At 48.0% G+C, this 12,427-nt stretch overlaps 1 protein-coding gene across 1 annotated transcript in view; it reads left to right on the top strand.

Moving 5' to 3' along the window:
* Positions 1-8,902, top strand: part of LOC104386446 (chromosome unknown open reading frame, human C1orf21) — a 61,732-nt gene extending 52,830 nt beyond the window's left edge. The window contains exons 4-5 of the mRNA XM_009995055.1: positions 848-908; positions 8,147-8,902. Of these exons, the coding sequence (XP_009993357.1) occupies positions 848-908; positions 8,147-8,185 (100 nt within the window). The 3' untranslated portion in view covers positions 8,186-8,902. The remainder of the gene's footprint in view (positions 1-847; positions 909-8,146) is intronic.
* The last annotated feature ends 3,525 nt before the right edge of the window (positions 8,903-12,427 follow it).

Below are 12,427 nucleotides of genomic sequence, written 5' to 3'. Positions count from 1 at the left end.
TTCCTGTATTTTTAGCTTGCAGATCCCCCTTGGGGAAGGGCCTGGTGTCTTGTGCCACCATCAGCATTTTACAGACAACCAAGAGTGTTTTCCAGCCGTCTTCACTAATGCACCATCATGTCATTACCCCTGAGCCTCCCGTGCTGCAGAGCTAATTCACAGAATCCCAGACTGGTCTGGAAGGGACCTCAAAGATCATCCAGTTCCAACCCCCTGCATGAGCAGGTTCACCTCCCACTAGACTGGGTTGCTCAGAGCCCCATCCAACCTGGCCTGGAACATTTCCAGGGAGTGAAGGGAACGATCTGCATTGTCTGCTCAGGGAGCAGTGTGGCCCCCCCAGCTGGGAGGGGAAGGACCAGCCTGGTCAGGTCAACACCCTGGGGTGCTGAGCACAGAGCCCAGCTGTGGCAGGGCAGGCAGATCTTCCTGTGCAAGGCTTTAGCCTCACTTTGCAGACAACTCATTTTGTGGTGGTGAGGTTGGAAGTCTTGGAAGCCCTGTCTCAGTGCAGAGGGCTCTTTCACTGGCCCAGGACTATTTAAGTTTCTGCAACCTGCCTGGAACAGGGAATAGTCTCCTCACGATGCATGCAGGTCCTAGGTACCATCCCAGGTGTAGCACACAGAATTAAATGCAATCATTTTTGTGTGGGCAAAAAAACCCCCAACAAATCAACAAAAAACAAACACAAAGGTTAAAAACTTGTTTTTTTAGACAAAAGTGATTGGTGTCTCACAGTGGGGCAGGCTTACAGCTGAGCCCCTCATCAGCCCTGCACTTTAGTGTCAGTATTTTAAAATGGAGGGCATCCTGTTGGTACTGATAATCTCCCTTTGCCTTTCAGCATGCACATCTCTGAAAGCCAACAAGAATTCTTCAGAATGCTGGATGAAAAAATTGAAAAGGTAAGACACTATAAAGCAAATGCATGTTCTCACTCGGGTGGGGGACATAGAGGTTTCCCAGCTCCCTGGGGAGGACAACCAGGCACTGTGTGTTGGAGTGCTCCATGTTCTCTGATACTTGGAGGAACTGTGGTCTGAGATTTCCACTTACTGCTTGTTGGTTCAAGTGCAGAGGAGACCAAAAAGGTAGAGGTTGCAGGAGGTACTGGAAAGAAACCTTTGCCTTGTGAAAACATCAGCAGGCTGGGATGAACAGCAAACTAACTCAGCTCAATCATAGAGACCATGCATGGACCACTGGATAAAGGAGAAGAACAAAGTGAGGTTTGATGCCCTTAGTGACTTGATTTTTCTTTTAATCTCTGTTGGGAGACAACTAAAACCATAATGCCAGAAGCAGCTGGGATACCCTACTTATTTCTTGCTGAATCTCTTTAATATAGCTCACAGATCCTAAGGTTATGAGTAGTGTGGCTGTATGTACAGGTAACCCTGCCTCACAACCTACACTGAGTAAAATAATGATGCTGAAGATGATTTGAAGTAGACAGTGAGTAGTCCTTTACATACCTCATTGTCCTGATCATGTGTTTTCATGTGTTTCACAGGTCTTTTAGATGAGAATCCCAGCTTCTTTGTGAGATAATGCTGAATTTTTACTGCAACATAGATAGGAAACTGAGACTTGAGGAATTAAATGGGCTATTTGGATCAAGCCTAGATCTCAACTCTTGCTTATACTTTAAGCTGATGTTCACTCACCAACATACTCTTCACACTTCACATTTTGGAGTGGTGTATCTTATTTAATACTTGAAATTAAATATTTGCTTCCTTGATTAGAATCAAGTCCTTCATACTCCCAAATTGTAGTGTTGGGTTGCAGAGCAGGACTTGGATGACTCTGAATTTCTGCCATTGTTGCTGACACTGCTGCTCTTAGGAGTTGCAGTCCTGCAGTGGGTGGATCTCTGATTTGTCCCAAGCAACATGTTTGTTACACTACTCTAAAAATTATTGCATGAAAGCAAAAAGGTAGATAAAAGGGAAGAGTAGAAGTAAGGGGGAGTTTGTAGATTCTTGAGTATTTCTATACCAGTGTTCCACAGGAACCTATAAGCATGTAAAAGTAGAATTGCTACATACCCGTAACACGGCGATTCATTCACCCTGTAAATATTTACCTGCTTTTCCCAGGCATCAGCACCTTCCATAGTGTCAAACACAGAACCTCCAGTGAAGTGGATTTTCCAAAGATCTGTCCTATCAATGTAGCAGACTATCTGGTGGCTGTATCTCATTATGAGCAGAGCTTAATTCTTGTTTTGGGGATTTGTTCCAGGGCAGTGATGCCGTTTGTTCACCAGCTGCCACAGGGAGATGCAGCTGACTGTCTCTCCTCTCTGTTTGGACCACGCTCTCCAATGCTTGCAGTTGTTCTCCAGGGCTGTTGTGCTAATTTATCTTCTAGATCAGGAGATTTTCTGTACAGAGGAAATACAGTTTTATCTGTCAGAGAGAGACAGGCAGCTCCTGTGCATTTCAAGTTGCTAATGGTTGATGGGATTGGCAAGAATTAATGTGCAGCTGAACATGGGATTTGCTTTCTCTGGGGACCTCCTGTGCTTGAGGAAATAGTCTGCCAGAGAGAAGTTTTGGGGGTTTTAATTTATCTTTGCCCACAACACACTGTTTTGATAGATACCCACCACAAGTGCCAAAAAGATTGGAAAACGTGAGGGGATTTGTTTGATCCCTAAATAGCATTTTGAGTCCTTTCTCCAGGGAAATGGAGGACAGCAGTCGAACAGTTAAAGGAATTCTGTCACTGAGCAGCTCACCAGTTATGGCTGAATTCAAAATCAGCGTGACCAGCAGGTTGAGGGAGATGATTCTCCCCCTCTACTTCACTCTGGTGAGACCTCCTGTGCAGTGTTGTGTCCACTTCTGGAGCCCCAATACAGGAAGGACATGGAGCTGTTGGAGTGAGTCCAGAGAAGACCACAAACATGGTCAGAGGGCTGGAGCAGCTCTGGAGACAGGCTGAGAGAGTTGGGGTTGAGGGGAGAAGGAGGGGTTGAACCTGGAAAAGAGGGATAGGGGAGACCTCTCTGTGGATACCTCAGAGCACCTTCCAGTGCCTGAAGGGGCTACAGGAAAGTTGCGGAGGGACTTTTTGCAAGAGCGTGGAGTGATAGGATGGGGGGGGGAATGGCTTTAAGCTGGAAGAGGAGAGATTTAGGTTAGACATTAGGAAGAAATTCTTTCCTATGGAGATGGTGAGACACTGGCCCAGGTTGCTCAGAGAAGCTGTGGCTGCCCCATCCCTGGAAGGGTTCCAAGCTAGGAAGGATGGGGCTTGGAGCAACCTGGTCTGGTGGGAGGTGTCCCTGCCCATGGCAGGGGGAGTTGGGTTTAGATGGGTTTTAAGGTCCCTTCCAACCCAAACCATTCTATGAAATAGTCTGCAGAAGTGAAGGGGCGTTGCCTGTGGTTGATGGTCCCAAAACATGTTGTAATGTTCATGTGGTAATCATGGCCATGAGTACTGTTGGATTTGTAATGGAGACAGGCTGTTCATGGGCAGTGCCTACAGGAGCTCTAAATCAGAAGCAAAACATCCCTCAACTGGTGTTGAAATCCTAAGGGGTGTCAGTTCTAGTACAAATGAATAAGTATTAGAGGGGGAAATTAAATGGGTGGTTTGGACCCAGCAAAGAAATTAAATGGACAGGGAGGGAGGTCAGCTGAAGTAAAATTTTCTGTAATCAAAGTGTGGAATGGAAAGAACACAGGCTGATGTTTTAGCAACTGAAAATACCAAATATTTACAAATCCTTGAGGTCAAAACGCTTCAATGAAATGGTCTGGAGAATTTGTGTTGCAAAGTCTTGCCCCTGTAAGTACCCAGCACACACTCCTGGCTGCCCATATGAAGCTGAACTGCCTTCTGCAAATGCCACCCAAAAGGTAAAAACCAGAATGTCGACCCAAGGGATGGAGCTTCTGCCCACCAAAATTCAGGGTCAAAACAGCGTGAGGCTTTCAGAGGGAGACATCTGTTCCCATCTGTGCTTGAGTGTCTGCCCTGCTCAGAGAGCTAGAGCTGAATTTAGGGAGAGCAGCGTGTGCTTATGGTAATCCAGCTCCTAGGGTTTGCTGGAGGTAGGACTGCCTGAGGGTGTAAAAGTCAGCCTCACTCGGAGGGTTAGATGTTGGTTCTGCTGGTGCCAGCCCAGTCATTTCAGAGGCACCAGAATTTGAGCTAAAAAAAACACCCCAAAACCTGGTGAGAAGCCAAAGATACGAAGTTGTGGGAGGCTGGACTAGCTGGGTAGAGTGAAGCAGTGGATGGCACAGGAACCAGTAGCTACACCTCACATGTAGCTGTCACATACGTGTAACAGCCCAGGGAGAGCTTCTCACAGTGGTGGTGCCGTGGCGCAGCAACGTGCATCCAGACAGGTAGGAACCAGCTGATGAAAAGGCTGAAGAAACCTCAGGGCAGCTTTGGGATGGTTTTCAGCTGATGGGATGCTGGTGCAGTGGCCAAGGGTGAGCACAGCTTTGGTGGGACGTGCACCGTGAGGAAAGGAAAGGGAAAGGCAGGTGGGGGGGACACAGCACAGCCTCTCAGGTCGTATTTAAGGAGTGATGTTAGAGGCAGGGGAAGGATTATTAGGCTGAAACTCATTAGCAAAGTGCAGTGCTGTTAACGACTCTACTGATTTTTCACTAACAAAGTAAGAACCAGGCAAGGATTAGCACAGTGTACAATTATTTAGTGCTGCCCTCCGGCGGTTTCTGCCCAGCAAAACCAGACTGGGGAAGAGGGGCTCCCGCCAGCTCCCAGCACCAGCCACCTCCTCTGAAAGGGCCCACTGTGTCCTTCAGGCTCCTTCAGCCTGAAGAAAGGTCTCCTTGGTGCAGCTCGTGTCCCTCCCCCAGCCCTGCCGGCCTCCTTCTCTTCCTCCTTCTCTTCCTCCTCTCCTGCCCAGGATGCTGCTGCCAAGCTTGGAGCTGCAGGAAGGAGCATCCCCAGAGCTGCTGCCTCACCTGGGCCAGGCCCGAAGCCAAACAAAAGGCCATTCAGTTGGGGCAGCCTGGGGCTCGGTGTGCTGGCCTGTCCCCCTCAGCAGTGGCTAAAAGGGCTTTTCCTGTGATTTCTTTTTCCTTTTCTAGATATATTTTGTGGTGCATGCCCTGGATGAGGTGTCCCTGCCTGTGGCAGAGGGCTTGGAACTAGATGATCTTTAAGGTCCCTTCCACCCCAAACCAGTCTGGGATTCCATGATAGATGCAGGGAGAGAGCAGGAGAATGAGCCCTTCTGGTTTGGGTACAAGCAGCAGAAAGGAGGGAACACGAAGCTTTTTACTTAATTACCCTTAAATTCACACACTTGTGTTAAGGCATTTCTGTGGACATGCACAAAAATGTTGGAAGTTGGGCTTTGAAACTGCAAGGAGGAAGATGGGATTTCTTGGGAATTAGCTGGACTTGGATGGGTGTGTGCCCATTCTCATCTTCTTCCATGTAGTTCATGTGCACTCTCAATCATTAGCACTTACTGAATACCCCCTGCTATTAGGGGCTGTTAAAGGGTGTTACAGGATTAGCCACATGCTCTGAGCCTGTGACTCTTCTGGGCACAGGTCCCTGCACCTCTGGGCTGCAGAGGGGAGGGCATGGCCAGCCATCCTCCAGCCTCATTTCCCAGCCACAGTGCTGCTCTCTTTGGCAGGGGTGGGTTGTCACCTTCTCTGTTTTCCTGATACATCTGCTCCCAAAAAAGCCCCACCATCACTTCAGGGCACACTCAGACACTACCAGAGCTCACATTCTGGAACTCATCTTCTTTCTGCAGCTTCAGATGGTCAGTGTTTCAGTGTGGTTTCTTCAGAAGGCCTTAGTGGCTGTGCAGGGTGTTTGCTCACCAGTCTGAGTGAGGTTTGGCCCAGCCCCACCAGGATAACACCATCCCAAGCCCAGCAGGCCTCTCACTGACTGCAGGTGCAAACCACTCAAGGTGTCATCTCCTCCAGCATCTCTCAACCGTTCTCTGAAACAACCAGACAGCCAAAAATTGACATTTTAAAGTATTTTACTGGACTGGGGCCATGGTGCTTAGCAGGACCAAAGCAGCCTTCATTCTCTGCTGGGGGCAGATGGAGACCTCCCCTGCCTTTCTGCTCGAGGAGCACCAGAGAGAAACCCCTGTGTGCTGGATTTCCAGTGCAGCAGGGGAGGCAGCTTTGTGCTTTCTCTGATCTTTCTGAGGAACCTTATTACTGATAAAAATTCAATTAGGGAATCAGATTCAGACAAAAGCTTTTGTCTGAAAGTGGCCCAAAATTACAGTAACTTTTTCTGTTTCCTTGTTGCATGGTTTCTCCCCCCTTCTCCTCTTTTTAGGAGGATAAATACCTTTGCTGTGCATTTGCTCACTTACCATGAGCTCTCTTTCAACAAGATGCTAAGGCACTTGCTTAACTTTCTGCTCATGAGCTGCACCAGGGCTTAAACACCTTTTCCCTTGTGCTTAGAGATTAGTATGTGCTTAACCTCACTGGCCTGGGCCAGGACACTTCAGACCATGCTGAGCTGAGCCCCACACACTTTGTTTTCATGCTGGGCATGTGTTGCTGTGGGTCTTTGCAGTGTAGAGGTGGGTGAGACCTGCCATTTCCAGGCCATGGCAAGGACTTCTTTGGCATGTTGCTTTGTTAAGTGGCTTCTTGGCATCCTTTCAAGGAGCACTGTGTTGCCAGAGAGCAAACCCAGGAGCAGAACAACAGCAGGAGGAACAGAAGGGATAAAGTGCCTGATGGCTTTCTTCTGTGTTTTGGGTCTGTTCTGGTGGCCACTGGTGCAGAATGATGGGCTGTGGGCTCCCTCTTGAGCAGGAGGCCAAGGAACCAGGTAAATTAAATGCCTGGTAATGCCCTGAGCTTCAGCCATCAGCTGCTGCTGGTGGCTTTCACAGCTCTGATGGACAAAGCCTCCATCACCACCAGCTTAGTCTCATGGTTTTGTCCAAGTGCATAGTAGTTCCTTCTTTTAAACTGGAAGAGGGGAAATATAGGCTACACATTATGAAGAAGGGGACACGTTTTGGTTTGGGGGTGATGGGTACCCCTTGGGTGAGTAGACTTTCACTCATTTAATCACTGCAGTACTGGTCTCCTCTGTTTACAGGAGGTTGTTGAGCTTTTACACTTTATTGCAGGTCTGAGACTCTTGTGATTTTCCTTTCCTTCTTTTTCATCATCGTCCTCTTTTTCTTCTCCTTCTCCTGCATTTGAGGCACTTGTTTTATGCAGGACATCTCTGGTGGCTTCTGTGCTGAAAAGCTCAGCTCTGGCTGTTTCTGTGTAGAGAAACAGGGATGTTGGGTCCTGTGAGGTTCTTTTTGCAGGAAGCAGCTAGTGAGGGACAGGACTTATCTTCTCCAGACCTTCCTGAGGTCAATAAGTAGACAGCTGCTGCTGTAAGTCTTGTGTTTAGGATGGGACAGAAGATGTAACACAGCTGGTCCTTGTTTTGTGAAGCTTGGTCTGTTTTCCCCCATTCTGCAAGTGTAATTCCAATACCTGTGGTGTTAAACTCTTGCTGAGGCTGTCAGGCGAGGTGTTCCTGGTCACAGCACCTGACTTGCCTTGCTCATAGCACTGGGTACTTCCTTGTTTTTGCCTCGGAGATGGTGTCTTCACAATGGCTCTATAGGGTTGTGTCCATCCAGGAGGATCTTCACATAAAATAGTTTTGTAAATCGGTTTATTGGACCTCCCCCCAGTTCAATACAGGGGATGAAAATTATTATCTCAAGAGTGACAGAAAGGGCAGGGTCTCCTGTCCTGGTTTCATGCAACAGAAAGGGCAGGGTCTCCTGTCCTGGTTTCATGCAACAGAAAGGGCAGGGTCTCCTGTCCTGGTTTCATGCAACAGAAAGGGCAGGGTCTCCTGTCCTGGTTTCATGCAACAGAAAGGGCAGGGTCTCCTGTCCTGGGTTCATGCAACAGAAAGGGCAGGGTCTCCTGTCCTGGTTTCATGCAGACCCTCCAGAAACGATTGGCCGAGTTGCGCAGTCTCTGCTCCCTCGTTTTCAGGCTTCTACCCAGCTCTGAACTTCAGTGTCCTAAGTTCAGAGAACGGAAACGTGTCACTAGTAGGTACCTGACTGGTGGCCTTCCCATCTTCAAGTGGTGGTTGACAAGCTGTCTGGCTTCTCTCCGTGCAGGGCCGCGATTACTGTTCAGAAGAGGAGGATGTCACATAGTGCCGGTTCTGCTGCTCGCCCCGGGAGTGCTACTGTGTAAATAGATTCCAACCCAGTCCAGACCTTTTGGAAGTCTTCTAGAGAGAACAGCACTACATCACAGAAGATCATGTCCACATTATATGCTCCATTCAGTGTTTCTTAACGAACCGATGAGGAATATTGCTAAGAACTCGTAAGGAACTGGTTTTGTTGCTGCTAGTTCAAACTTGTTGCAACCTCTCACTTTTTTTCTGTGTCCAGATAACGCAGCAGATCCTTAAAAGTTTAATCCAAAAGACATTGTTGATGGAGGCTTCTGGCCTGTTTTCTATCAGTTGAGGTAGTGTTATACAAAGCTTCCATAAGTGACCATTCAAGCATCTAAGAACCACCCCCAAGCTGTCTGTCTGTCCCCGTGCGGGCCGGAGGGCTTCTTCATGCTGATGATTCCAAGCTTTGGAGATGGGACGGTTTTGCCATGGCAGGCCTTGTTTCTCTGCTGAGAAGAAGCTGGGAAACTATTATCCATTAAAAGCATGTTATCACTGAAATACTGGAAGTGATGCAGGAGCAGGAATTTGTATTTTAAGAGGAAAAAGAGTTTCATTTAACAGGTATCTTAATCGAGGACTAAGCTTGCAGTGTTGGCTTTGCTGAGCACGAATGGGAGTGTGATCACAATCATTTTGAATCTCTTTTTTTCTAAGAAAATAAACATTTTACTGTTTTTATGTATTCTTGTCTTTTACCATTCCTACAAAGCAATGATGTCTGGCAGCAAGGAAGGCAAAACCACCCCTCCATGTTGATGAGTTTGTGGATCTAATCTTTTGAACCAGCCCTGTGCTAACGGGGGTGTCTGTTGCCTGTCCTGTAGAGTTTATTTTTCCATATTATATAGAGAGGATGTTACCATCTCAAAAGCAGATGTAGGCTTTTTAACAAATGCTCTCGAGAGTAAAACAAACAAACAAAAAACCTCAAGGAAAAAAAAATACATCTTTTGTATTTATTATTTCAAAGGATATTGTTACTTGTGCAATGCTTCTTCCTGCTTTGATACCAGGTTTGCACTGCAGCCCATGGAGGGATGTTGTCAGGGCTCTGCACTGGATTGATTTCATGGCTCTGATGTGTGTGATGTGTGTGGAACAGAGGATGAGGTTGCTTTAGGAGCTTTGATTCTGAAGTGGCCAATGTTTGAGGGGAGTACTCAGCCCAAAGCCCTGTAAGCTTGGCCATTTTTCACTGGACCTCCTGAAAACCTGATCATTTAAAGGGTTTCAAGTCTCTCAAAAATCACCTGTGACTTCTGAAAATCTTTAAAATATTAGGGAATTTCTTGACTAAAGAGCTTTCTTCTAGTGTTCACTCTTGAGTGGGGTTGGAGAGTTCCTGTAAGAAGATTTTGTTCCCTATCAGTGCTGTGCTGTACCTAGAACATGTCTGGGAAAAAGCAGCAACTTCAGGTGTCCTTCCTTGCTCCCCATGTTCCTTTGGCTTTTGTGTGGTGGATGATGCAGTGGGTTTAGGCCATGAAAGAGACCCAGGAGTGACCCTGTTGCTCTTATCCATGCAGGACTGGATGTGGGCACTTCCAGCAAGGGCAGATTTCCAAGCAGTGTTTGCCAGGCTGCAGAAGCAAGTTGTCTTAAGGTAGAAAGTATTTCCAAGTGCTGCAAACTGCTCAGCCCCCTGGTCACTCTCAGTGTGAGCTGAGGGGTTGCTGTGTCCCAGGATCAGGACAAGTCAGACCCTATGTGGCTTCAACATCTGTCCATCTAAAAGCTCAGTGGCAGGGTCCTCTCTGGCAGGTTTCACCTCGAGCTGCTTTACCCTGTTATTGTGACCAGCAGCAACTTTTTTTTTCTTTTTAATTTAGCTGCATAACTTTCTCCATGGCACGCAGGTAAATGCTCACCTTGAGCTTGAAGCTGGCAGTCATCTCCTTTCCTCTTGTTCTTCTGTATCTTCTGCTGCTTCATCATCATCATCATCATCATCGTGTGGGACTAAGAACCTGTTTCCTAATTGCCAGCTATAACATCAGCCTTATGTCCTCCTTGCCCCTGCCCCCATCTCAGCAATGTTGTGAACACCAACAGAACATTTTAGGGGAGAAGCATCCTTTTTTTTTCAAGGCTGTCCCACACTGTCAGAGCTGACACTAGCTCAGTGCAGCAGTTCTGTGCAGCAGCAGGGCCAGGATGGTGCAGAGGACGCCACGATGACTCCCACTTCTGTTACTGAGGAGCTGGTGGAAGGAAGCAACCCCAGAAGGTGAGGTCCACAGAACGAGAAGGAAGTGCTTGATCTCCTCCCTCTCAGAATGGTTTTTCCTCTTCCCCCCACTGCTCTGCCAGCCCTGGTGCTTTCTGTCTAAATCAGGAGACTCGAGCTTTTATTTCCAGGTTCATTAACCCCTAACGAGCTGTTCGCAGGATGCTGAGCTGCAGTCTGGGCATCTGGGCCCCTGGAGCTGGAACAACCAGCATCCTCCATCCCTGCAGGCTTCCCCAGCCTTCAAGGTAGGAGTGGAATAGAAAAATTTGTTCCCCCTGTACATCTACATAGTTCAAATTTTGAGACAAAAAGTTCTCAAGTGCGATTGCTGCGAGAAGCTGGAAACTGTGTGTGGGAAGGGAGTGATATTCTGGGGTTTTTGGCATTCTGCTTTTGTGGCTATTAATAATCCCCTGGAGTGAGTCATATGGAGATGCATTTATTCACTGAGTTGGAGAGAGCTGCTACCCAAAATAGCAGCTCTGTAATTTTTTATGATGCTGTAATGCCAGTGCGGTGAAGATTGACATCACTGAGGAGCTGCTCCTGCCTGGCAATCAGACACCCCGTGGCAGCCCCAAAATAACCGTGGACAGACACGTGCTGGGTTACATAAAACAGCCACGAGAGCTGGCCCATGTTGGAAGTGCCTTTTTGCCCTTTCCTGCATCATTTTTCTTCCCCTTATGCCTTTTTAAGCTGCCATTGCTCATGTTCAGAAGCCTGAGGAGCGTGTGCCCAGCAGAGGGGCAGGGCAGGATCACGGTGTCTCTGCCAATCACCACGGCCTCTAAGGAGCATGGAGAACCTAAAAGGCAGCAAATTCAGCATGCCCAGCTCTGGATGTCTCATCTCACCTGCTCCTTGTTTCCCTGCACAAAGCTCTGAGCATCCCCCTCTGCCAGGATCCTGCAGGAAACCCAGCAGCTCCTGCCCACCCCGGCCCTGGCAGCCACGGGCTGGGGTGTCTCAAGGGCCAGGAAGGTGGGTCCCTCTCCTCCTCCCCTGCCCTGCCCTGCTGCCAGCAGGTCTGTCCGGGGTGCCAGAGCCATCCCAGGGTGCTCCCCACACCCCCACGTGCTACCAAGCCTTGCACAATTTTGGCTTAAACACTGCTGTTGGCCCAGGCCTCCACCAAAGGAGTCATAAAGATGAATTCACCCACACTAGGGTTTAATAGCTTGGGTGAACTTTCCCAGGCAATCTGTGTTTTATAGGGATCATTCCAGCTGGAAACATTTATTAATATTATCTTTTTATGTAGCACTTTGGCAGAAAATGGGACTCCTGCCATGGGAGCTTCGGGCTGAGTGATGGGCCTGGGGATGTGGAGCAGCTGAGGCTGCATTTTTGTCAGAGCCACTGGAAGCCTCCAGCTCCAGGTGACCTAACTGGGAGGTGGAAACGTGAAAATTGAGTAACAGCTGATCAGTAATTCCTAATTACTTAAGGATGATTTTAGTAGGAGGTGTGAGGTGCTGATGCCCACGTGCTTCCCTAACCCTTCATGCACATGCAACAAGTCTCCCTGCAGAGCACGTCAGGAACATGTTCAGAGCTGGAAATAAATAACTAAATAGTCCTGATTTCATGTCATAAAGGGCTGGGAGGCACTGGCTGTAAATTTTGCATCATGTTTTTGCCTTTTTAGAGACCATCTGCAATGGAAGGGTGACTCTGTTACCTCAAACAGCTGGCAAGGTGGTGGAGATTAACATGGATAGGTAAAACCAGATCCTTTAGAGACTGGGGGAGGGCATTGGTTCCTGTAAGAGAGTTTTTTAACTGTTTAATTTTACTTTTTTTTTTTTTTTTAAATAAAAAGTGATACAAAATAAACAGTTTGCTCCAAGATCTCCAGTTACTCCAGTAGAAAGAGCTGCAACGTTGCTGCTGCTGCCTGTGGCTCTGCCCTGACCGTGGCAGCAGGTTGGTCCCTCCTGCACCAAGGTGAGCATCTGTCCTGCCCAAGAGACA

The sequence above is a fragment of the Chaetura pelagica genome, unplaced genomic scaffold (assembly GCF_000747805.2).
Source record: "Chaetura pelagica isolate M959 unplaced genomic scaffold, ChaPel_1.0 scaffold683, whole genome shotgun sequence".
NCBI lineage: Eukaryota > Metazoa > Chordata > Aves > Apodiformes > Apodidae > Chaetura > Chaetura pelagica.
Note: the sequence above shows the minus strand (reverse complement) of the source record. Positions and strands in the feature narration are given on the sequence as shown.